This window comes from Carcharodon carcharias, chromosome 10 (genome assembly GCF_017639515.1).
Source record: "Carcharodon carcharias isolate sCarCar2 chromosome 10, sCarCar2.pri, whole genome shotgun sequence".
Lineage (NCBI taxonomy): Eukaryota > Metazoa > Chordata > Chondrichthyes > Lamniformes > Lamnidae > Carcharodon > Carcharodon carcharias.
Genome location: NC_054476.1, coordinates 90486960 through 90514482, shown reverse-complemented (window position 1 = coordinate 90514482; position 27523 = coordinate 90486960). Strand labels below are relative to the sequence as shown.

The following is a 27523-nucleotide window of genomic DNA, read 5'->3' as shown; positions in this document are numbered from 1 at the left end:
CTCACTCTCTTTCATGCAATAATCTTAAACCCTTTATATGGAAGCAGTGGAACTTCAGCCTTCAGCAGCTAAGGAAGTTTATAAACTCAGCAGTAAGTTTTTATACACAGAGGCACCATCCACTAGACCCCAGTGGAGATTCAAGTTATGAATCTCTCAGTTATTCATGAAGTAAGGCCAGAAGTGGCGGATACAGAAGGTGCTGCAGCAGATGGTGACTATCCCCATGAAGATCTGCTGGACCTGAATCGGCTATCAATAGAGAATGACAAGGAAGAATCACTTGCAGCACTGAGTGATCCCTCTTTATGAGTCCTAGAGAATGATTCATCTTTCCAGTTGATGGACACACCATATGAAGTTTCTGTTGTCTTCTTAGAGAAGTCAGCTAGTTTTTAGCAGCTGAGCAGCAATCAGATCTTAGTTCCACTGAATCTACCTATGTGTTGCCCAGCCTGTCTCCTGTTGTCCATGAAGACACTTCCACAGGGAATGCCTTGCCTGAGTCCAGATTAGAATCCATAGAGGATCACACTGCTCAAGAGCTGTTACCTTCCAGGGGTGAAAGTCAAGTGGCACACATACTTCAGTCCCAGCTGCAAGTCTTCTTCTTTCCAGGGCTGGAGGTCAGCACAGAAGCTGCGGCAGAATCTTTATAATTTCTGAAGCTGCAGAATCCTGTAGATCAACCTTGTCCCCAAGTTAATTGTCTTCAGGAATTTCATGTCATTCCAGAAAATGATAACATCTTGCCTCCATATCCTCAGTAATCCTACCCATTGCCCATAGTGAAACAATCTCATACAGAGAGAAGTGTGGCTCTCTCATCACTGCCAACAGAAAGTAGACGTTCCACCTGGAATATCATTGGGAACTCACCTCTTCCTCTTTTTCTGACACTTTTACAGGAATTTGGTTGCTTTTTCCTTCGTCATCCAAATTCATTGAAATCTTGAATCTTCAATGCCTTTTCGGTCATCAATACAGCAGTGGATGATACAGCTGTGATAGTCTTCCATAAAGTTGAAGATTATTCCTGTTCTGAAGCTCTTTCCCTTTGTGATTCAAGGGAGCAACAACTTCCTTAGAGTCTTCTGAGTTCTTCTTTTCTAGTCCCAGAGAATCCAAGGGTTGACTGTCTTCAGTCTTCTCTTTTGGATAAGTCTTTCATTGAAAAGTTTTTGTTGCTCTTGCAGTTCAGTCATCCTGCATCCTCCGCTGTTCTTCCCAGCAATGCTGCTACAGTGCTGTCCTATTCTACAGGTGATGATGTCCTATCAGATGCAGAAGAAAGTTCTCATGTCTCCAAGACATCTTCCCTAAGGGCTGAGGATACTGAGGGAGAATTCCCAGGACTGTGACTTGGGGAAGGGAAGAGTGGAGGTTCTAGTTGGGTGGAATCTGTAGTTGTAAAAAGGGAGTTCCAGAAATGTAATGTAAATAGTTAAAGACATAGGGCTGAATTTTTCACTGAGCGTGCGGGCGCGCACCTGACACGCTCAAACATAAAATGACAGAATCACATGAGGGGACATGTTTTATAACATTTTAGAAACCTTTATTTTTTTATTTTCAAGTGCGCACCTGCGTGCATGTGTGAAGTTCCACGCTTGCCCTCACTGCTCCCCCACCACCACCCCCCCCCACACACACACACAGGCAGCACTGAGCACTGCCACTCATGTTTCACGCTGTGCAGACCTTAATTGGCCCATCAGCATGAAATCGCCGTCCGGCCCTGATCGCAGGTGACTGTTGACTTCCCAACCACCCCTGCCGAGCCTACCCGACAAGGGAAAAATCCTCCCCATAGTTTCATGTTGTTGTTGAAAATATGATAGCATACTTGGGGGCAGGTGTAATATAAAGGATTATCAGACAGGATATGCTAATGTATGACATAGGTGATGATGCACCATTGACATCAGTCAGTCACGTGTTGGACTCTCTCTCTCGAGAAAGAGAGAGAGAGAGAGAGAGATTGGAATTGTGCTTGGAGGAAAATACCTATTCTGTAACTTGTTTAGATATGGTGCTAATAACCAAGTGTTAAGCAGATCCAGAGTATGTCTGCAGACTTCCTACTAACCAAATCCCATGCCTAGAGTACAAAATAGAAAGCCCCAACTCAGAACAACAGGTAATGCAGGAGCTTCCCACACAGCTGTGGAACTTTACAGGGAGAGTTTGGGTAACTCCAGAAAAATGATATGGATTTTGTTTAATCCATTTTTCAGGGATCCATTCTCTCATACATTAGATAAATGATAAATCTAGTTCCTTCTGCCCCAATAGCATTTTTCCCCATCTTTGGATGACATTGTTCTCTGAACGACACAACCCTCTCTAAACGAGAGTGCTAATTTAGAATCGTGGAAATGGTTCCAGCACAATAGCAGGCATTTGACCCATCGGCTCTCCAAGAGCAATGGACCTATTGCCACTGTCTCTCCTTTTCCTTACAGCCCTGCACTTTTTTTCCTTTTCAGATAATTATCCAATTCTCTTTGAAAGCCATGATTGAATCTGCTGCCACCATACACTCAGGCAGTGCATTCCATATCCTAACAACTCACTGCATAAAGGAGATTTTCCTCATGTTGCTGTTGCTTCTTTTGTCAATCATCTTAAATCGGCTTCCTCTATTCTCGATCCTCCAACCAATGTCACTGGACTTGTAATCTAGAGACCCAGGCTGACTCTTTGGAGGCAAGTGTTCAAATCCCACCATGGCAGCTGGTGGATTTTAAATTCAATTAATAGAATCTGGAATTGAAAGCTAGTCTCAATAATGGTGACCGGAAAACTCATCAAAAACCTGACCAGCAACATCTTTTAGGGAAGGAAATCTGCCATCCTTAACTGGTCTGGCCTACATGTGTTTGCAGATCCACAGTAATGTTGTTGACTCTTACCTGCCCTCTGAAATTGCCTACAAGCCACTCAGTTCAAGGGTAATTAGGGCTGGGCAACAAATGTCAGACTTACCAGCGATGCTCACAACCTGTGAAAGAATTTTAAAAACTACGAATATAACTGCAGCACTAAAATCCAAACAGTAACCTATGCCAACCCCACTTGGACCTTGTTTGAGACTAGCTGGACTTGTTTCACTTCAAACTGTTATAGAAGAACCTTTTATCTCATCGTTCCAAGCAGAATTTGATTTTTTTTCTGGGAATTGAACAGCCAAGTTAATAAAATGTCACCTCAACCTTCTCCCCTGAATAAAGTTGTTTCTGAATGACAGGCATTACACTAGAGTTTGGGACCGAGCAATTGTTACTGAATTCAGAACTTCCTCTGTGAGTGTTATGCAGGAAGTTTGGTAATGTGTCTTTAACTTATATTTTTCAGAGTTTCACTCCCTTATTTTGGATGGGGTCTGTTTGTAGAGGAAACTGTTCAGTACATTAAGATCTATGGAAAGTTTGGGTTGACTCTAATGTGGAACAGAGAAGATGCCCTGATGGTAAGTACAAACATTGGAGAAAGTTTTTTAAATAAGTTTGTAATTGTAATGTGTTCCAGCATATTATCATATTTATACTGTAACAGACTTGAGTAAGCTAGAGGGAGAGAAACACATTACTTGTGGCATAAAGTATGAGAAGGGTACAAGGTGAGACTTCTAGAATCAGCATGAACTCACTCACTGTACAGAGTTTGGACTGAGAAAAAAATCCTTGGATACACCATATTCCTTTGGAGCAAGTACACTATGTAACTGGGAGAGTATTTTTATATCATATACAGTATCGCCATTGTCTATAAATTACACAGTACTGGTATGTCGCATATTATACATACACTGCTCTCGCATTAAGCGTGCCATTCTCTGCAAACTACATAGGAGGTGCAAAGTTCAGTTGCATAAACATCCATTTTTTTCTAGGCACTGTGAATGGTCATAGAGGTCCGAAATGTGCATGCAGACCCACACCAGGTGCCATATTGGTGAGGGTTTTCGTGCGAGTGCAGTGAGTGTCGACAAGAAATGTGCAGAGCAGGCACGTCAATAGGGATGCAGTGCCTGACTTTAAAAGGGATATTTCAGAATGCAGAGAATAGATATATTCCAATGAGAAAGAAAAATTCCAGGGGGAGGACCCACATCCGTGGTTAGCTAAAAAAGTTAAAGATAGCATCAAACTTAAAGCAAAAGCATATAATTAGACAAAGATGGGTAGCAGGTCAGAAGACTGGACAGAATATAAAGAATAGCAAAGAATGAGGAAAAGATTAGTAAAGAGGGAAAATGTGGAGTATGAGAGAAAGCTAGCTAGTAATATAAAGATGGATAGTAAAAGTTTCTATAGGTATTTAAATAAGAAGAGTTAACAGTGAGCATTGGTCTTATAGGAAGTAAGTCTGGGGAATTAATAATGGAAAATAAGGAGATAGCAGATGAATTAAACAGGTATTTTGCATCAGTCTTCACTATAAAGGATACTACAGTCAGAAGCTTTTCCCAGGGTGGAAGAGTCAATTACTAGGCGACATAAATTTAAGGTGAGAGGAGAAAATTTTAGAGGAGATGTGCGGGGCGAGTTTTTTACGCAGAGGGTAGTGAGTGTCTGGAATTCGCTGCCAGAGTAGGTGGTGGAAACAGGTACAATAGTAGTGTTTAAGAGGCAGCTCGACAAATACATGAATAGGATGGGAACAGAGGGATACGGACCCCGGAAGTGCAAAATGCTTTAGTTTGACAGGCAATATGATCGGCGCAGTCTTGGAGGGCTGAAGGGCCTGTTCCTGTGCTGTACTTTTCTTTGTTCTTTGTATACAAGTAACATCCCAGAAATAGTTGTAAATCAGGAAATGGAAGGGAGGAAGGAACTCAGGGAAATTACATTCGCCAAGGGAGCGGTACTGAGAACATTGTTGGGGCTGTGGGCTGACAAGTCCCTGGGTTCTGATAGACTTCATCCTAGGATCTTAAAAGAAGTAGCTGGTGAGATAGTTGATGCATTGGCTTTAATTTTCCAAAAGTCACTAGATTCAGGGAAGGTTCCATTAGATTGGAAGGTAGCAAATGTATCTCCTTTATTCAAAAAGGGAGGGAGACAGAAAGCAGGAAACTACAGGCCAGTTAGCTTAACATAGGGAAAATGTTAGAAGCTGTTATTAAAGGTGTTATAGCAGGGCACTTAGATAAATTCAAAGTAATCAGGCAGAGTCAACGCGGTTTTGTGAAAGGTGAATCAAGTTTAACCAATTCATTAGAGTTCTTTGTCCACATATGCTGTAGATAAATGGGATCCAGCAGATGTATTTTACTTGAATTTCCAGAAGGTACCGGATGAGACACCGCATGAAAGGTTATTGCAGAAAATAAAAGCTCATGGTGTAGGGGGTAAGGTATTGGCATAGATAGAAGTTTGGCTAGCTAACAGGAAGCAGAGAATTGGCATAAATGGGTCTTTTTCTGGTTGGCAAGATGTAACAAGAGGTTTGTAACAAAACACAATGCTGGGTCCTCCTCAACTGTTTACAATTTATGTAAATGACTTGAATGAAGGGACCAAATGTATGGTTGTAAAATTTGCTGATGACACAAAGATAGGTAGGAAAGTAAATTGTGAAGAGGACATAAGGAGGCTACAAAGGGACAAAAATAGGTTAAGTGAGTGGACAAAGATCTGGCAAATGGAGTATGTTGTCGGAAAATGTGACATTGTCCATTTTGGCAGAAAAAATAAAAAAGAAGCATATTATCTAAATGGAGAGAGATTGCAGAGTTCTGAGATTCAGAGGGATCTGGGTGTCCTAGTGCATGACCCACAAAAGATTAGTATGCAGGTACAGAAAGTAATTAAGAAAGCTAATAGAATGTTATTGCTTATTGCGAGGGGAATTGAATACAAAAGTATGGAGGTTATGCTTCAGTTGTGCAGGATATTGGTGAGACCACATTTGGAGTACTGTGTACAGTATTGGTCTCCTTATTTAAGGAAGGATGTAAATGTGTGGGAAGTAGTTCAGATAAGGTTTACTAGACTAACACCTGGAATGGGTGGGTTGTATTTTGAGGAAAGGTAGGACAGACGAGGCTTGTATCCACTGGAGTTTAGGAGAGTAATAGGCAACCTGACTGAAATCTTTATGATCCTGAAGGGTCTTGGCAGGGTGGATGTGGAAAGGATGTTTCATCTGGTAAGAATCTAGAACTAGAGGTCACTGCATAACAATAAGTGGTCTCTCATTTCAGACGTGGATAAGGGGAATTTTTTTTCTCAGAGTCATGAGTCTTTGGAATTCTCTTCCTCAAAAGGCAATGGGAGAGGAGTCTTTGAATATTTTTAAGGCAGAGCTGGATAGATCCTTGATAAGCAAGGGGGTGAAAGGGTATCAGAGATAGGTGGGAATGTGGGGTTGAGAATACAATCAGATCAGCCATGATCATCTTGAATGGTGGAGCAGGCTCGAGGGGCCGAGTGGCCTACTCCTGCTCCTAATTCGTATGTTTGTATGTTCGCTCCTAAAAATGAGTGTCAACCTGGTGAAGCTACAACACAGGACTACTTGAATGTCAAATAGTAGAAGCAGCATGTGATAGACATAGTTAAGTGATCCCAGAACCAATGGGTCAGATCAATGTTCTGCAGTCCTGGAACACCTATTTGTGAATGGTTGTGGACAATTAACCAGCTAACTGGAGGAGGAGGCTCTACAAATATCCTCATTCTCAGCCCAGAACATCAGTGCAAAAGAGAAAGCTGCAGCATTTGCCCTCACCTTCAGACAGAAATAACTATTGGATGATCCATCTCGGCTTTTTTCTGAGATCCTCAACATCTTTAGCCAATTCTTTACCAAAACCTTGTGATATCAAGAAATAGCTGAAGGCACTAGATACTGCAAAGGCTATGGGACCTGGCAACATCCTGGTAGTTGTACTGAAGACTTGTGCTCCAAAACTAGCCATGCCCCTAGCCAAGCTGTTCCAGGACAGCTACAACACTGGCATCTATCCGACAAAGTAGAAAATTAAAACAAAAACGAAACTTGCTGGTAAAACTCAGCAGGTCTGACAGCGTCTGTGGAGAGGAAGACAGAGTTAACGTTTCGAGTCTGTATGATTCTACAACAGAACTAAAGAGAAATAGAAATGTGGTGAAATATAAGTTGTTTAAGGGGGTGGGGGGGTGGGTGTTGGACAGGTGGAGCTAGATAGAGGGCCAGTGATAGGTGGAGGCAAAGGGAAAATTGCAAAAGATGTAATAAACAAAAGGTCAAAAGGGTGTTGATGATAGTGATTTTCGCTAAAGGATGTGCTAATGATGATGTTAAGGGTAGAAAGCAGGATGAACAAGTGACAGATGTGAGGTGGGGGCAGGGGATCGAAATAGGCTATCATGGTTCTGGGAGGGAGAGGAAGGTGTGAGGGCAGAGGCGCGGGAGATGGGTCGGACACGGTTGAGGGCCCTGTCAACCACCGTGGGTGGAAAACCTCGGTTAAGAAAGAAGGAAGACATGTCAGAGGAACTGTTTTGGAAAGTGGCATAATCAGAACAGATGCAACAGAGGTGAAGGAACTGAGAGAATGGGATGGAGTCCTTACAGGTAGCGGGGTGTGAGGAGCTGTAGTTGTAAAGTAGAAAATTACCCAGGTATGCGTTGTGCACAAAAAGTAGGACAAATTCAGTCAAGCCAATTACAGCCCCATTAGTCTCCTCTCAATGATCAGTAAAGTGATGGAAGATATCATCAACAGTGCTATCAAGTGGCAATTAGATAGCCAGAACCTGCTCACTGACACTCAGCTTGCGTTCCGCCAGGGCCACTTAGCTCCTGACTTCCTTTGGGGCTTGGTCGAAATATGGAGACAAGAGCTGAACTCAACAGGGCATCAAGGCAGCATTTGACCATGTGACATCAAAGAGTCCTGGCTAAATTGAAGTCAGTAGGAATCAAAGAGAAGCTTTCCACTCATATGAACGTACAAAATAATAGCAGAGGTAGGCCATTCGGCCTCTCGAGCCTGCTGTGCCATACATCAAGATCATAGCAGATCTGTTTGTGTTTCGAATTCCACATTCCCATCTAACCCCGATAATCTTTGATTCCCATGCCGAATAAGAATCTACCTCTATCTTAAAGATATTCGATATCCCTGCCTCCACTGCCTTCTGAGGCAAAGAGTTCCAAAGTGTCACAGCCCTCTGAGAGAAAAAAATTCTCCTCATCTCTGTCCTAAAAGGGCAACCCCTAATGTTAAAACAGTGCCCCCTAGTTCTGGACTCAACTGCCAGAGGAAACATCCTTTCCACATCCACCTTGTCAATACCATTCAGGATCTTATACACTTCAATCAAATCATCCCTCAATCTTCTAAATTCCATTGGAAACAAGCCCAGCCTATCCAACCTTTCCTCATAAGACAACCCACTCATTCCAGGTATCAATCCAGTAAACCTCCTTTGAACCATCTCCAATGCATTTACATCCTTCCTCAAATAAGGAGACCAAATCTGCACAGAGTATTCGAGATGCGGACTCACCAATGCCCTGTATAACTGAAGCATAACATCCTTACTTCTATGTCCAATCCCTCTTATAATAAAGGATAGCATTCCATTAGCCTTCTTAATTACTTGCTGTACCTGCTTACTAACCTTTTGTGACACATGTACTAGGACACATCGATCCCTCTGCACTTCGGAATTCTGCAGCCTTTCTCAGTTTAATTAATTCTCTGCTATTATATTCTTCCTGCAAAAGTGAACAACTGCACATTTTTCTACATTATACTCCATCTGCCAGATTTTTGCCCACCCACTTAACCTATATATTCCCATATGTAACCTCCCTATGTCCTCTTCACAACATACTTCCCTACCTATCTTTGTGTCATGTGCAAATTTAGCTATCATGCCTTCACTCCCCTCATCTAAGCCATTGATGTAAACTGTAAAAAGTTGAAATGCCAGCAAAGATCCCTGTGGGACTCCACTCGTCACATGCTGTCAATCAGACGAAGACCCATTTATGCATACTCTCTGCTTTCTGCCAGCCAGCCAATCTTCTATCTATGCTAATATGTTATCCCCTACACCCTGAGCTTTTATTTTCTTCAATAATCTTTGATGTGGCACCTTATCAAATGCCTTCTGGAAATCCAAGTACAGTACATCTACAGGCTCCCTTTTATCCACAGCGCACGTTACCCCTTCAAGTACCTCCATTAAATGGTTAAGCATGATTTCCCTTTCTCAAAACCATGCTGACTCTTCCCGATTGCCTTGAGTTTCTCTAAGTGCCCAACTATCACCTCCTTAATGATCAATTCTAACACCTTCCCCATAACTGACATCAAGTTAACTGGCCTATAGTTTCCTGTTTTCTGCCTCCCTCCCTTCTTGAATAGAAGGGTTATATTTGCTACTTTCCAGTCTGATGGGAACCTTTCCAGAATCTAGCGAATTTTGGAAAATTAACACTACTGCATCTACTACCTCATTAGCCACCCCTTTTAAGACTCTAGTTTTTAGTCCATTGGGACCAGGAGACTTGTCAGCCCACAGCTCCATCAATTTGCTCAGTACTGCTTCCCTAGTGATTGTAATTTCACTAGGTTCCCCTGTCCTGTTCACCCCCTGATTCACAGCTATTACTGGAATGTTTTTGTATCCTCTATAGAGAACACAGAAGCAAAATATTTGCTCATTTCTGCTGCCATTTTCTTATTATCGACTATTAACTCCCCACCATCACTCTCTAGAGCACCAACAATCACTTTACCTACTCTTTTCCTTTTTAAATACCCTAGAATCTCTTGTTGCCTGTTTTTACATTTCTAGCTAACTCCCTCTCACACTCTAATTTCTTACTCCTGATTAACCTTTTAGTCATTCTCTGCCATTCTTTATATTCTGACCAATCATCTGATCTGCCACTTACTTTTGCGCAGTTTATATGCTTTTTCCTTAAGTTTGATGCTTTCCTTAAATTCTTCAGTTGACCATGGATGCTGGGTCCTCCTTTTGGAATTTTCTATATAGTAGGAATATACTTATTTTGACTATTCTGAAATATCCCCTTAAATGCCTGCCACTGCATCTCTATTGATCTATCCCCTAGCTTGGTATCCTAGTTCACTTCAGCTAGTTTAGCTTTCATCCCCACATTGTTGCCCTTATTTAAGTTTAAAACACTCATCTTGACCCAGTCTTCTCCCTTTCAAACTGGATGTAAAATTCAATCATATTGTGGTCTAGGCACTTAGGGGTGCCTTAACATTGTGATCATTAATTAATCCTGTCACATTACACAATACCAAGTCTAAAATAACCTGCTCTCTGGTTGGTTCCAGAATGTGCTGCTCTAATAAACTATCTCAAAAGCATTCTATGAGCTCTTCACCCAGTCTACTACTGCCAATCTGATTTTTCCACTTTATATGTAGATTAAAATCACCGATGATTATTGCCATCCCTTTACCACAAGCACCCAATATTTCTTCTTGTATACTTTGTCCTAAATTGTGGTTACTGTTAGGTGACCTGTAGACCCCTCTCACTAGTGACTTATTTTCACTACTATACCCCATCTTCACCCAAAACGATTCTACATCCTGATCTCCTAAACCAAGGTCATCTCTAACTGCTATGATGTGGCAGATCATGTGTGCCAGGCAGATCAAATCCATGAGGGGAACTTGATCGCACTATCACAATTGTTTTGCAATTTGTATTTACTTCAAGACGCTTCATTGATTTACTTCAAGATTCACGAGCACTAAATTCAGAAGTAATAAGTCCACCAAGGCTTTTAGAGACATTTTTAAAAACTGAATTAAAATAGTTTTATTAACAAAAGAGAAGAGTTCAAGCAAATACATAGAAATACAAATTACTACTATAATGACTCCTAAAATCCCTAATTAACCTGACTCCCCTTAAGGCAATGGTCCATAAATAGATTTTAGATTTTAAACAGATCCAGCAAATTAAGACAATACCCTGGACAGTGGAATTCCAAAATATGTTTCTCCAGCTTCAGTTTTTGAAGATACCAGGCTTATGCACAAATTCTGGAAGCTTCATTAAGGCTATTTCACATACTTCTGTTAGACTGTTAGACCTCACAATGTCTTCTCCTGACTCATAACCTAATTCTCCATTATATGTGTTTCTCCCTTTTTAACATGTAAATTATATTGTTTCATAAGACTTTGAAACTGTATCTCCCTCAAAACATAAAAACTTTCATGTTGTCACTATATATTGTCAATAACCCTTGGGAAAATGCACACATTCCTTATCTTGCTTGTGTGGCTATTTGTACACAGACTGAGATCCCTTTGAAATCCAAATCTCCCTTCATTTATGCAAAAATACAAATTCCCTTCACACCTTACATGCTAAACCAGCATCCATGTTTACTCATTAGTATGTCAAGCACCTAGATTCTTTTGATGAGTCAAAGAATACAGTCTACTTGCCTCCAAATATAATTAAATCACACACATAAACAGACCCAATGACTTAACCCCATAAATCTACTTTACAATAAACCAGAAAAATATCATGAAAATTGTTGTACTCTCATGACACTAACAATTGCGCCAATGCCATCCTTGATTAACAGTGCTACCCCCCAACCTTTACCTAGCTTCCTATTCTTCTTGAATGTAAATATTCAGGACCCAACCCTTCTCATCCTGCAGCCATGTCTCCATAATGGCCATCAGATCATATTATTTACTTCAATGTGTGCTATCAATTCATTATTTTATTATGAATGCTACCTGCATTCAGAAACAGAGACTTTAGTTTTGTCTTTTTGTTATCTTTGTGATATCTAGTCTCAACTATTGGTGTATTCTTAGATTTTATCTCTCTGCCTATTCCTGCTATTCTATGACCCTCATTTCCCATATTAGCGTTATGATCTCCTGCCTTGAATCTACCCCTTGATTTGCCACATCTACCCAAGCTTGATCCCTCACCTGCCTTGTTTAGTTTAAGGACTTCTCTACTTCCCTAGTTATGCAGTTCACAAGAACACTGGTCCCAGGTTCGGGTGTAAACCATCCCAACGGTACAGCCCCCACTTTCCCCAGTCCTGATGTCAGTGCCCCACAAGCCGGAACTCACTTCTCCCACACCAGTCTTTGAGGCACACATTCATCTCCTTAATCTTATTTGCCCTATGCCAATTTGCATGTGGCTTAGGTAGCAATCCAGAGATTATTACCTTTGAGGTTGTGCTTCTACTTTGGTACCTAGCTTCCCATGCTGACTATGCAGAACCTCCTTCCTTGGCCTGCCTATGTCCTTGATAGCTACATGGACCATGACAACTGGATCCTTTACCCCTCGCATTGTAAGTTCCTCTCCAGCCCTTTCCTGAAGCCTGGTGCTGGGCAGGCAACACAGCCTTCTGGAATCTCACTCTTTGCTGCAGAGAGTAGTGTCAATCTTCCTCATTATACCATCCCCTACTACTGCTAGCTTCCTGTTTGGTCCCCCTCCCCCCATGACTGGCTTCCGGTACCATGGTGTCATGGCTAGCTGCTCACCAACGTTGCAGACTTCGCTTTCATCCACTCAGGTTGTGAGCACCTCAAACCTGTTTGACAATTGCAAAGCCTGAGGCTCCTCCATTACTTGCCTCACTCATGGTCACATCCTCCTGTGCCTCACTGCTGACCAAAACCAAATCCAAACCCTTATCCTAAGAGGCGTGACCATCTTCTGGAACAAAGTGTCCAGGTATTTCTCTCCCTCCTTTATGTTGCACAGTGTCTGCAGTTCAGCTTTCAGATCAATAATCCTGATCTGAAATTCCTCTAGCTGCTGACACTTTCTGCAGATGTGTTTGTCCCTGATCATCTTGGCATTCAAAACCTCACACATTCCACAGCTGCTCCTTCTAGACCACGGCCTCTAGCACAACTTTGGGAAATTTTGGAGTTTACTATCTGCCATATTTTGCCAGTATTATGTCTTCTTCCACATCAGAATAAACTTCAGAATCACTTCCAGCACCTGTTCCAGCCACAATGCAGCTCCCCTTTAAGAGGTGCAGGTTGTTTATAAGCAATGCAGGCTAGTTTTAACTGGCATAAGTCTCTCACAATTTTGGGCCTCCTGCTGAGGTTTGCAGCTATTCAACAACGTGGTTAGCGCTGGCTGCACACTGCAAACACGTTAATCAGCAGGCAGCATAAAATTGTGTGCTGGGTACATCGGAAGCAACAGGCATGGCTTAATCTAGCATTGAAATTCCTGCAACTGTTTTGACTCCCCGCTAGTGTTGCATTATACGTAGGATATCATATCTTCCTGTGCTACATATATGATCTGCTAATTTCTATTTGATGTTGTGTTTATTATACATTTGTGATGTTGCTGGTAAACAATGCACAGAAAATGTAACCTTTGTCATTGATGACAGAGTGTAATTATGAGCTGAATCTTAATTTCCAAAAACAGATGGGCTAGGGTCGAGACAGAGGTTAAACTCCAAAAAGATCTGAACAGGAACCAAACACACCCACCTCCGGTTTCGCAGAGGTGGAATGAATGGGTAACCAATGAACTTGGAGGAAGTGAGTCGTTATTTAAGTAGTATGATGAAGCTGCCCATCCTCACTTTAACAGTCATTCTATTTTTAAGCAGAGGTGGCTGGGTTTCCCTGGCCCCAGGAACCTCAGCAGCTGAAAAATAGGTGACAAGGACTGAGTCCATGAAATTAGCGTCTTTACAACACTGTTTGTAGGCCAGGAGGAACAGGAGTGTTTCATCCAGCTCAACAAGCAACCCAGTTACCCCTGTCCCCATCCAATTCTCAAACCACTACCTGTTACATTCCAGTACACCATCAAACTCCCCGAACACCAATGGACATGCCTGCCCAGCATTGGGCATCTTTCCCATGGCCATCTCCTCCACTGACTACCACCAGATCCTCAACCAGCTTTTTAACTGGATCCTCACTCAACTTTGTAGCTCCCCAACCACATTTGGACCTCACACCAACCACCATCTGAACGTTTTTGACCACCATCAGAACACCTGCCTTCTACCACCTGCATGCCCACAACCACCATAAAGCCCCCTATGATCGGGACGCTAAGCACAATCTAGATCTTCCACTACAATTTGGATATCATTGTGATCCAGAGCCCCTGTCCTCCAACTGTCTGGACCCATATTCACTACCCCCTACCATAGTCTCTCTTCCCCTCCTAATACATTTACCTGGTTTCTTAGGTGAAGGGCTTGTGAAGCAGGCTCCATGTCCATAAAGCCTCCAACCTGCCAACCTGGCTGTCTGTTAGTGGGAATCCCACAGAAAAAAAAATCAAAGCAGAGTTGCAGTTAACTGGTGCAGGACATTTTGGAAGTCTGCTCCTCTGGGTTTCTCAAATACTCCCACACAGACAGAACTCGGCTCCAAGCTAAAGCCCAAGCCTATTTCTCAGCAAACTGGAGTTCTAGATTAATTAAACAGGGAAACTTTACATAGGACATAGTGTAAGGAGATACTGGAAGGTGCCCTCTGATTGACTTTAACCATCATCAAAGCCATTTTGCTCAGACTGTTCTCTAACTTGGATGAAAAGATTATAGAATAGACTGGAGATGTTCAAGGGGAAGAAGGGCAACCAATTATTGTAGTTCATGTGGGAGCCGATAATATAAATGAAGACTGAATTTCAGAGATTAGAAATCAAACTTCAAAGAGCAGGTCCTCATTGGTGGTACAGTTAACTGTACTAGATTGGGGAAACCAATGCAGGATCAAATTTTTGGTGTAAGGAAGAGGGAGTTGATTTTATTGGGCATTAGCAATTCAGTGACAAATGGGAGCTATTCCAAAGGATGCGCTAAATCTGAACAGACAATGCAGTTAAATAAGGAAATGACAATGTCTTTACTGAGCTTATGGGAAGGGTTTTCCCCTTGTCGGGCAGGTGCGATGGGTAGGCCCGATGGGTAGGCCCAGGAGCGGCCACCCATGATTGGGCTCTGACCATGATTTCACGCGGGCTGGCCAATTAATGGCCAGCCCCGCACAAATCACACACTGCAACAGTCAGCGCTGCCGGGGTGGGGGTGGGAGAAGCACGAGTGCTGAAGTGTGCGCACGGGCATTAAAATCTCCCTGAGGCACAGAGCTGCTGCAGGGAGCTAAGTTTTTAACATTACAAATAAAGATTTGAAAAATAAGGAAAACATGTCCCTGCTCATGTGACTTTGTCAGGGGCATGTTAAAAATGAGTCTTAAAAGTTTGTATTTTTTAAAAATTTCTTAATTAAAGTTTTTTTTGGAAACATGACCCTGCCCATGGATGAGCTTCAGAAAACATGCAAAAATCATCTGGCCTATTCGCCCGCTTGCGTTGGATGGGCAGGGAAAAATTCAATTAAATGAATCAATTAATGGACTTAACAGCCCTCTTAATTGTTGGTGGGCATGCTGCCAACTCCCGTGCAAGCCCACCGACCAAAATACCGCATGAGTGCGCAAGGACATTGGGACGCTTGCCAGATGTCATCATGTATTATTTGACGCGCGTGCATGTCGGGTGTGTGCGTGTCGGGTGTGTGCGTGTCGGGTGTGTGCGTGTCGGGTGTGTGCGTGTCGGGTGTGTGCATGTCGGGTGTATGCTCGTACGCCGAACTGAAAATCCTGGCCTTTGTTTTCCGAGAGCTGAGACTCAGTCAGGTTCAGGTAACAGAAAAGGGAGAACTAGCTAATATTTGTGCAAAAAACAATTTAGCAAGAGGGGTATGGAGAATAGAGGAATAAAATTAATGGAATAGATATCGGCAGGGAAAAGAAGGGAGTGAAGGAGGTGAAAGCTTAGTCAAAAGAAAGTGTTAGAACAAGCAAAACACTTAAGGTTGAAATGCATGTATTGCAGGGTACTGGAAACAATTATTTTATAGGAAATATAGATTTAAAAGATTTAATAAAAAGCTGGCTGCAACCTGAATAATTTTATGATATATAAAAGGGAGATAGAAAAGATAAGAAAGGAGGCAGATTAGCAATATAATTTCAAAAGGGAATACAGGCTGTAGAGAATGTTGATATAGACAAAGAAGGTGTATAAACAGAGTGAATTACCCTGCTATTTACCGAAACCCAGGAGTATGGGTTTCCCTGGGGTGCTGGTCAGTTTGGTTCTCCAGAGTCAGAATGTTACGTTGATTAGACGGGCATGCGCCTGACCTGAATGCACGTGAAATTGTGCTAAGTGACGTCGGGCATGTGTCCTGACATCATCACGCACACGGGCAATATTGAGGCAGGCATGCGCACTTGGAGTCGGAGACCCACCTGCCGATGATTAAAGGGCCAATTAAGGCCGTTAAAAACCCTATTGTCCACAATTTTACATGCCCATGCGATTTTGCACTCGTCACAGGGGCAAACCAGGCAGAGGGGCAGCCTGTTTTTAATGAAACCTCATCCAAGGGCAGGATGAAATGTCTGGGGTGAAATATAATTTTAAAAAAGTATCTGGGAATTGATATTTTTTGAGTTCTGTTGTCAGGTGCTTGAATGTGCTGCATAGACACAGTTTAGTGCATTTTCTTCTGGTCATTTAACCTGTCCAGTTCTGCAGTTCCCTCAGGCAGCTCCACAGCATCTGTCTGCCTTCAGGGAGCTCGCTAGAAGCGCCCACCCGTCACTCTCATTTTTGTTGGCACCCGACCTCTTCCCACCCTCGCTCAGTAGTGATGAGACTTTCTCAGCGCAAGTTTCACGATGGCTGGCTGATAATTGGCCAGCTATCGTGAAATTGCGTTCGGGGGCCAATTGCAGGCAGAAGCACATTTCATGTCCGCTTCCAGGCCTACGGACTTGACGCACACGCCAGGTCTGAAATTCAGGCTCAGGTTTCCTGCTAAACAGTTAGGCTGGCAGGCAGTACAAGGATATAGCATTGGGACAGGTAGGTCTAGAAATGCTGGGGTTGGGGGAAGCAGTGACATTTTGGGTTGCAGGGTTAACAGAGAGATTATAGGGAGGTGGAGTGATTGTACGGATAGCGGAGAAAACTTGGGGAGAGGAGATCATGGGGGAGGGGAGAGATCACAAGGGGAGGGGAGAGATCACAGGGGGAGGGGGAGATCACAGGGGGAGGGGAAGATCACAGGGGGAGGGGAGAGATCACAGGGGGAGGGGAGAGATCACAGGGGGAGGGGGAGATCACAGGGGGAGGGGAAAGATCGCGGGGCAGGCGAGAGATCACGGTGGGGGCAGACAGATCATGGTGGGGGTAGAGAGATCACGGTGGGGGTAGAGAGATCATGGTGGGGAGAGAGATCATCGTGGAGAGGGGGAAGATCACGGCGGGTGGGGAGAGATCACGGCAGGGAGGAGAGAGATCACCGGGAGAGGGGAGAGATCACGGGACAGGAGAGATCACGGCGGGGGTAGTGAGATCACGGGACAGGGGAGGGATCACGGTGGGGCTAGAGAAATCACGGTGGGGGTAGAGAAATCACGGTGGGGGTAGAGAGATCATGGTGGGGGTAGAGAGATCATGATGGGGAGAGAGATCATCGTGGAGAGGGGGAAGATCACGGCGGGGTGGGGAGAGATCACGGCAGGGAGTAGAGAGATCACCGGGAGAGTGGAGAGATCACGGGACAGGAGAGATCACGGCGGGGGTAGTGAGATCACGGAACAGGAAAGGGATCACGGTGGGGGTAGTGAGATCACGGTGGGGGTAGAGAAATCACGGTGGGGGTAGAGAGATCACGGTGGGGGCAGAGAAATCACGGTGGGGGTAGAGAGATCATGGTGGGGGTAGAGAGATCTCGGTGGGGATAGAGAGATCACGGTGGGGGTAGAGAGATCATGCTGGGGAGAGAGATCACTGTGGAGAGGGGGAACATCATGGCGGGGAGGGGAGAGATCACAGCAGGGAGTAGAGAGATCACCGGGGGGAGAGGAGAGATCACCGGGGTGGAGGGGAGAGATCACGGCAGGGAGAGGTGGGAGATCACGGTGGGGAGGGGAGAGATCTTGGGGAGAGGTGGGAGATCTCAGGGGTGGAGGAGAGAGATCATGGGGGGAGGAGAGTTATCATGGGGGTAGGAGAGAAATCACGAGGGGGTCGATGATTGTAGGGTGTGATAGGGAAGATCAAGATCAGCAAATTGCTGCATTGGAGTTTGTTGTGTCTGGAGGGAATATTTTTGCTCCTCTTGGTGCACTAGCAGCGCTGTAATTGCACTAAACTCACGGATTCAGCTTTTCTCACCTAAGCTTAATTGCTAATTTTCCTAAAGCAGATAATTCTACCTGACAGTGGTTAAAAATAGAAATCCTATTAAAACTGGGGCTCATTAAAACAAACAAAGCTGAGGCTGAGGCTGAGACTGAGACAAGCACAGATCTGTAATGGAGGCTTTTCCTTACTACTGCTACTATGTTCATTGTGGCTACTTAAGGGCCTCAATTGTACACTGATCTGGTAGTGGGCAAGTAGGCAACATGAAGGCCATCTGGGGAATTTTATGGGCCCACCCTCACCTGCAAACCTGCCTGTGGCTGTAAAATTCTGCCCTATATTTCCAAGTTTTGCCATTGAGCTGACAGCCATGTGTGAGGTATTTGCTCCAAGTGTGCAAGGCAATATAAGGTCATCATTATTTAGTTGTGTAAACCCTGAGGCCCTCTTATGAAATTAACTTTTAGCCAAATGTCAATCAGTTTATTATTCCATTATTTTAGGTGGAACTTGATGTGAAATTTCAAAATAGGACTTGCGGGCTCTGTGGAGATTATAATGGCTTTCCTTTATACAACGAATTCATTGCATATGGTAAGTCAAGGACTCTTGAACATTTTTAAACCTTTTTGGGAAAATAACTTGCTAAACTAAATAGTTTTAAACTTTAAGCATTGTGTTTTCATAAATTGTAGGGCGGCAAGTTTCACCCATTCATTTTGGAAACCTGCAGAAAATCCATCAGCCGAATGAGAGATGTGAAGACGTGGCTGAGCATGAGATGGAAACCAACGTTTTATGTGAACAATATGTAAGTATCACTGGTTCGATTTAGGGTGTTGAAGTCTGTATCTCTGACTAGGAAAGCCCTTGAAGTCAATCCCTCGTTGCTGGAGTTAATTCAATGTAAATGCGGCAACAATTTAGTTTACAGGAAATAGCGCTTCTGTGTATAAATGTTGGCCAAGACAAAAAATAGTTTCAGTTGAGATGCCTGTTAATGCTGAAAAGTTAATTAACACTCACCGTGTATGCTTATATATGATGAAAACTGATGGAGCCTTCATGACTGTATCCTTATCTTGAAAAAATGCATTTAAGGCAGCAAGCAAGAGTAAGCAGAAATAATCTTAAATTCTAGAAGAATATAACTCTATAATGTCTGAAGGAATAGTTTGTTAAAAAAATTCTCCTGCGAATATGTAAAAAGGGATGGGAACAAATGCACACACTCATACATATTTACATTTTGCACACTTATGTACATTCACACACATTCATGTGTACTCACAAATTCGTTTCCTCACCCACATATTCAATAACTCACACACATTCATTGATACATATTTTTTCATGTTGCTGCTGTATTTTTCAGACAATAGAGTTCTGTATATTATGCTCATGTTTTTCAGAGAGACGCCTGTGAAAAGCTCCTCTCAAGAAGCACATTTGCAGATTGCAAATCCCGCTTAAATAGTGAACATTACATACAGGCCTGCATGCAGGACATGTGCACCTGCAGCAACGTTTTAGACTCATTCTGCTTGTGCAGCACAGTCTCTGAATATTCCAGGCAATGCTCTCATGCTGGAGGGAAACCAGAAAACTGGAGGACGGAGACATTTTGCCGTAAGTATAATACCAAGTTGATGTAAGCAAATTGTTCATGTGGTAAAGAAGGAAGGAGAAATTAAATATTAAGAAATTAGGAGTAAGAATGCATAGCCAGTAACAGAGAAGACCAAGCAGGCAAATCTCGTATAGTTTCTGCTGGCCCAGTGGGAAATCATGCTCAAAGGTAGCGTGGACTAGAGGTTCTGGGCTATCTCTGATCTGTCCCATCACTACTGAGAGTGTTTATGGAGGAACAGGAACTTGCAAACTGTGTTTATGGTGGAAGAGGAACTTGAGGGATATAAGGTGAGAGTCAGGTAACTGAGTTTGACGAGCAGAGATGGGCTTGCTCGATTTGAAGACCTATTTTTCTTTCTTAAATCCTTGTGATCTTCTGGATTTATATAACATTAGCCAAACAGAAGCTTAAAAAAGATATCTCTGGAATACTGGCAGCTTACTTCAAGAACTTCATAAATAAATCCCATTTAAATGTTTAGAATTGTACCCAAATTTGAAACAGAATGAAAGAAATAGAGGAAAAGCAGAGATAGATGTGGGATGAACAAATATACTTTTAGAAAAGATCAGCTGGCACAGGAACACGTTTTAACATAGATTGACCGAGCAAACAATCCTTTACACACATAACAAATTTTTCACTAAAATTGCAAATTGAATATGCACTGCAATGGTTTTAACTGAGGAATTCCTCATTTTTAACTAGCATTTCACAGGTAAACAGTGCCCTGCTATTGGAAAAGGCCCCCGGCTGTGCATGCAGCTTCAGCCTAATTTCCAATCTGTCACTTCAAGTAATCATAGGATTATGCAACATACATTTGACCTTTGCACCTTTGACAGAGCTATCTAATTAGACCACTCCCCTCTCCTCCATAGCCGAGCATATTTTTACTCTTCTGGTGTTTAAATTGCTCTCTTTTGAATATTCCTATTGAATTTGCCTCTGCCACCCTTTCAGGCAGGGCATTCCAGATCACAACAAATTTCAGTGTAAAGAAAAATGTGGGTGATATGTTATTCTGATTAAAGGAGCTTTCGGAATAATTCTATCATTTTGGATTTGTACATGATTTGATTTTGAGAAGAATATTACAATGCAAAAATAAGAAAAAACCTGCCAGACCAACCAGCTCAGCATTCCATCAGTGGCTCGATAATCACCCTTCCTCGACCCCACATAGATTGTTGTTTAAACCACTGAAGAACCTGCTGTCTCCCTTTTTCCGCATCCGCCCACTGCCCTGATCTTCTGGTCCCATCGCAAGTCAATGGACTCCTGGCTGGGGCATTGCCTCACCCACGATGGGTCCCACCCATGCCAGGTCCGGAAAATCCCGGCCTATGGATCTAGTCTGATACACATGGACTCGCTGCTGTGACCCACCACCAACAAAGTCTTAATGAGCAGTATTCATTCTGGCTGCAAAATTAGCATATTTGAAAGACCATCAAAGGAAATGTCGGGATTTGCATTGTTTTTCTCTGTATAAAGTGGGGAGAATATTCCCTCTGGATTTACATACCCAGTAAGTTACTGTAAGAAATAAAGACAGTGAATTCTGGAAAAACTCAGCAGGTCTGGCAGCATCTGTGGAGAGAGAAACAGAGTTAACATTCCGAGTTCGTATGACTGTTCTTCAGTGGAGACAAGTCATACGAACCTGAAATGTTTCCCTCTCCACAGATGCTGCCAGACATGCTGAGTTTTTTCAGCATTTTCTGTCTTTATTTCAGATTTCCAGCATCCGCAGCATTTTGCTTTTATCTTAGGCTACTGTAAGATTCTGGCTTACTAAAAGTCACAGCTGTGTTCATTTTGCAGGAATTAATTCATAGTAAACACCTGTTTGACCATCTAACCATATTGTTTGTGCTATTTTACAGCAAAGAAATGCCCTTTAAATATGATCTACAAGGAAAGTGGCTCTCCCTGTATGAATAGTTGTTCTCACCTTGACATAAGCAGCTTGTGTGAGGAGCACTATATGGATGGCTGCTTCTGTCCACCAGGTAGGCAAATGTGTCACAGCCTCTTCAAACAAATATCTGTAACTCACCTGCTTCCCTCCATCACCAAGAATCCTGCAGAAAAATCAGAATCTGCTCTGTTATTGAATGGCAGTGTCAGTAATGTGCAGGAAAAATAATACTCAAATTCACAACCAGATAATTGATTTGATGATATGTTTTATAAATTTATACATGAGAGGAAGAAACAAGCCATCTTTGCACACGTATAAACTATCCCCCTAGGCAGATATGTGTGCCAAATGCAGGAGAAAGTGGTGAACCTAATTTTATTATTGAGTTTTCAGCTGGGCACCTTCTGGCACTAAGTGTCCAAATTGGCTCACACTTAGATGCTTTGCTTAATATTTCTGAATTTTAGGGGGTTATCATTTGTAACCTCCATTGTATAGAGCAGTAAGAATTTACATATTGAGGTGACCTAACCTGGCATTGGCTGGTAGCTTTTGCTAACAAACTGCCTTGTGTGACCTTGCTTATTAACCACTTATGTGGTTGATCCTAACACCATAGAAATATTATAAGCTTAAGTATTTCTATACAGGCAGTAATCCCTTTTGCCTCACCTATAATCATGCTTCATGATGTCTTATCCTAAAGTCTATGACTTCACATTTGTCTACATTAAGCTGTACCTGTTGTCTGCCACTTCCAAAGTCAAAGTCTCCCTTTAGCTTGTTGTCATCTTTCACTATATTAAACATCATAACTATTTTGATATCATTTGTAAACATTGAGATGTTGAAGAGTAATGGTACTGTGGTACACCACTCATTACATTCCTCAACCTAGAACACTCCCCATTTACAGAAACCCACCATTCCCATCACCCAACAACAATTTGCTCCATCTCAACATGCTGATGACAAAACTGTGCCAGCTAACATTTTTCAAAGAGGTAACCTATCAGGTACTGTTTCAAAAGTTTTTCTGAAATCTTGAAAATAATATATAATGAGGAAGGAAACTAGTATCGTGCAGCTGGTTTCTTCTTTTCTGACCCTGAGCAACTGCCAGTCTGCGGAAAAACTTCCTAAATAACAGGCAACGCCTTACAGTTGACCTCAGGATTTCATCAGCAACAGGAAGTACCTTCCAGTTTACCTAAGAGCAATTTGCCCCAATTTACTTTAGAATTTCACTGAGCATACCCTTCATCATGTTTGCTGTGGTAAATGGCATAGATTCGGAATAGATCTAGGAGCTCAAAACTAGGCATCCATTAGGTACTGAGGGCTGTCAACAGCAGGAGAATTTTATTCAACCACAATCTGTAACCTCATGGCCCAGCATAATCCTTTTTCTATCAATGTCGGATTAACCCTGGTTCAATGAGGAGTGCAGGAGAGCCTTGGCAGGAGCAGTTCCAGGCATACCAATAAATGAGGTGTCAACCTGGTGAAGCTACAACACAGGACTACTTGCATGCCAAACAGCATGGCCAAAGCCTTTGTAGTCATCTTCAGCCAGAAGCTTTGAGTGGATGGCCCATCTCAGCCTCCCTGGAGGTCTCCAGCATCACAGATGCCAATCTTCAACAACTTGATTCACTCCACATGATATCAAGAAACAGCTGAAGGCACTGGATACTGCAAAGGCTATGGGTCCAGAGAATATCTCTGCAATAGTACTGAAGACTTTTGCTCCAGAACTAGCTGCACACCCCCCTAGCCAAGTTGTTCCAGTAAAAGTACAACACCAGTATCTATCTGGCAATGTGGAAAATTAGCCAGATATATCCTGTACACAAAAAGCAGGACAAATATAATCTGGCCAATTACCGCCCTATCAGCCTACTCTCAATCATTTGCAAAGCGGTGGCAGGTGCCATTGACATTTCTATAAAGTGAGGCTCACTCAGCAATAACCTGCTCATGATGCTCAGTTTGGGTCCCTCCAGGGCCACTCGGCTTCTGACCTCCTTGGCCCAAACATGGACGAAAGAGCTGAACTGGGGTGAGGTGAGGATGACTGCCCTTGACATCAGGGTGGAATTTGATAGAATGTGGCATTAAGGAGCCCTAGCAAAACTGGAGTCAATGGGAACTGGGGAAAACTCTCCACTGGTTGGAGTCATACCTAGCACAAAAGAAGATGATTGTGGTTGTTTGGGGTCAATCATCTCAGCTCCAGGACATCACCGCAGAAGTTCCTCAGGATAGTATCCTCAACTCAACCATCTTCAGCTGCTTCAATGACTTCCCTCCAGCATAAGGTCAGAAGTGGAGATGTTTGCTGATGATTGCATAATGCTCAGCTCCACTGAAGCAGTCCATATCTAAATGCAGCAAGACCTGGACAATATCCAGGCTTGGGCTGACAAGTGGCAAGTAACTTTTGTACTACACAAGTGCCAGGCAATGACCATCTCCAACAGAACAATATCTTCTCCCCTTGATGTTAAATAACATTACAATCACTGAATCTTCCACTATCAACATCCTATCAATGTTCAGAAACTGAACTGGACCAGCCACATAAGAACTGTGACTACAAGTGTGGTTCAGAGGCTGGAAATCCTATGGCAAATAACTCACCTCCTGACTCCCCAAAGCCTGTCCACCATCTACAAGGCACAAGTCAGGAGTGTGATGGAATACTCTCCACTTGCCTGGATGAGTGTAACTCCCACAACACTCAAGAAGCTCAACACCAAAACAGCCCATTTGATCAGTACCCTATTCACCCCTTTAAACATTCACTCTCTCAACCACAGGCACACAGTGGCAGCAGTGTATAAAACAAGATGCACTGTGACAACTGGGCAGCCTCCATCAACACTTTCCAAACACTCGGCCTCTACTGCCTAGAAGGACAAGGGCAGCAGACACGTGGGAACACCACCACCTGGAAGTTCCTCTCCAAGTTACTCACCATCCTTACTTAGAAATATATCGCCGTTCCTTCACTGTCCATGGGTCAAAATCCTGGAACTCCCTTCCTAACAGCACTGTGAGTGTACCTCCACCACATGGACTGCAACGGTTCAAGAAGGCAACTCAACAACAACTTCTCAAGGGCAACTAGGGATGGGCAATAATCGCTGGCCTGCTGGAAACATTCACATCCCACAAACAAATATAAAATATAATATATAGTGGGCGTTTGTATGAAGTTGGTGTTAAAGTATATTTTTGGTATAGTTTCATGGGAGCTTTAACCTGATCGTCCACACTCAATCACAGAAGCAGTATCAAAGTGTTCCATTCCTCAAATCCCATAACCTTGATAAGCATATAAGACCTATAAAGCTTTTCAATTATCTTTCCTCCCATACAAAATAACTAGATGTACAGTGGAATAATTACAGACATTCTTTATATTTTTCAGGAATGGTGCTTGATGATTACTCTGGGTCTGGGTGCATTAATGTGAAGGAATGCAAATGTAGAATGAAGGGCAAACATTATGATCCAGGCACTCAGATTTCAACAGAATGTGAAGAATGGTACAGTTAGCATTAATTCTGCTCCTGTAAAAACATGTATTGTACCTTATATTTAGCTTTGAATGAATGTACTAAATTGGTGTTCCTTGCAATTTAAGTGTCTGCGATGGAGGTAAATGGCTATGCAAAAATCTACCTTGTCCAGGTGTCTGTTCATTCGAGGGGGGAGCACATGTCTCCACTTTTGATGGCATGAAATACATATTTCATGGTGACTGCTATTACATTCTCTCTAAGGTAAAAACATCTTGTGCATATTTATTTCTGTTACATGTCAATTAATGTGTAGACAGCAATATTATGCTGCATTTGTGCCTGTTTTTCATTGGTGTCCAGGCAGATTAATAGTAGATTATACTAAATGCACTACATTGCTATTTTTGATCCTCTTCCTAATTTTGTTATACTTCATCTGCTGGGTGGTGGGGCTTGTTGATGGGGTTATCGGATATTATTCCATGACAGAAAGGGTTGATAGCATAACTAATAATAAAGCTGTCCAAGGGGAATTAGGAATAAGAGCCTTCTTTCTCATAGCACAAACATCCGAATTAGGAGCAGGAGTAGACCACTTAACCCCTCGAGCCTGCTCCGCCATTCAAGAAGAACATGGCTGATCTGATTGTAACCTTAACTCCACATTTTTATCTACCCTGAATAACCTTTCACACCCTTGCTTATTAAGGATCTTTCTACCTCTGCCTTACAACTATTCAAAGACTCTGCTTCCACTGCCTTTTGAGGAAGAGAGTTCCTAAGATTCACGACCTTCTGACCGAAAAAATTCTCCTAATCTCTGTCCTAAGTGGGCGATTCCTTATTTTTAAACAGTGACCCCTAATTCTAGATTCTCCCACAGGAGGAAACATCCTCTCCACATCCACCCTGTCAAGTCCCTTCAGGATGTTATATGTTTCAATCAAGTTGCCTCTTACTATTCTAAACTCCAGCGGATACAAGCCTGACCTGTCCAACCTTTCCTCATAAGACAACCCACCCATTCCAGGTATTACTTCAGTAAACATTCTCTGAACTGCTTCCAATGCATTTACAATCTCCATTAAATAAGGAGACCAACACTGTACACAGTACTCCAGATCGGGACTCACCAATGCCCTGTATAACTGAAGCATAACCTCTTGATTTATGTATTCAATTCCCCTTGCAATAAATTATAACATTATATTAGCTTTCCTAATTACTTGCTGTACAAGAATGCTAACCTTTTGTGCTTCAAGCACTAGGACACCCAGATCCCTCTGCATCTCCCTGAGCTCTGCAATTTCTCACCATTTAGATAATATGCTTCTTTTTTATTCTTCCTACTAAAATAGACAATTTCACATTTTCCACATTATATTCCATTTGCCAGATCTTTGCCCACTCATGAGCCTATATATGTCCCTTTGTAGTCTCCTTATATCCTCTTCACAATTTTTTATCCCATCTATCTTTGTATCATCAGCAAATTTAGCAACCATATCTTAGGTCCCTTCATCCAAGTCATTTATATAAATTGTAAAATGTTGAGGCCCCAGCACTGATCCATGTGGTATACTCATTACATCTTGCTAAGCAGAAAATGACTCATTTATGCTACAAGAACTGATCAAAGGCAAGGAATCCTACGGTGAGTAATTCACCTCCTGACTCCCCAAAGCCTGTCCACCATCTACAAGGTACAAGTCAGGAGTGTGATGGAATACTTCCTACTTGCCTGGATGAGTGTTGCTCCCACAACACTCAAGAAGCTTGACACTGTCCAAGACAAAGCAACCTGCTTGATTGGCATCACATCAACACACATTCACTCCCTCCACCACCAACACACAGTGGAAGCAGTGTGTACTATCTACAAGAGGCACTGCAGGAACTCACCAAGCCTCCTTAGACAGGACCTTCCAAACCCACGGCTGCTACCATCTAGAAGGACAAGGGCAGCAAACACAAGGGAACACCACCACTGGAAGTTCCCCTCCAAATCACTCACCATCTTGACTTGGAAATATATTGCCATTCCTTCACTGTCGCTGGGACAAAATCCTGGAACTCCCTCCCTAACACCACTGTGGGTGTACCTACACCACATGGACTGTAGCAGTTAAAGAAGGCAGCTCACCACCACCTTCTCAAGGCCAATTAAGGATGGGCAATAAATGCTGGCCCAGCCAGTGATACTCACATCTCATAAATGAATAGAAAA

At 42.8% G+C, this 27523-nt stretch overlaps 1 protein-coding gene across 1 annotated transcript in view; it reads left to right on the top strand.

The window, feature by feature from the left end:
• Positions 1-27523, top strand: part of LOC121282852 (mucin-2-like) — a 136417-nt gene that overhangs the window by 10184 nt on the left and 98710 nt on the right. Inside the window, exons 3-9 of the mRNA XM_041196666.1 lie at positions 3358-3472; positions 18710-18800; positions 18902-19017; positions 19619-19835; positions 21729-21854; positions 25203-25320; positions 25419-25557. Coding sequence (XP_041052600.1) covers positions 3358-3472; positions 18710-18800; positions 18902-19017; positions 19619-19835; positions 21729-21854; positions 25203-25320; positions 25419-25557 — 922 coding nt within the window. The remainder of the gene's footprint in view (positions 1-3357; positions 3473-18709; positions 18801-18901; positions 19018-19618; positions 19836-21728; positions 21855-25202; positions 25321-25418; positions 25558-27523) is intronic.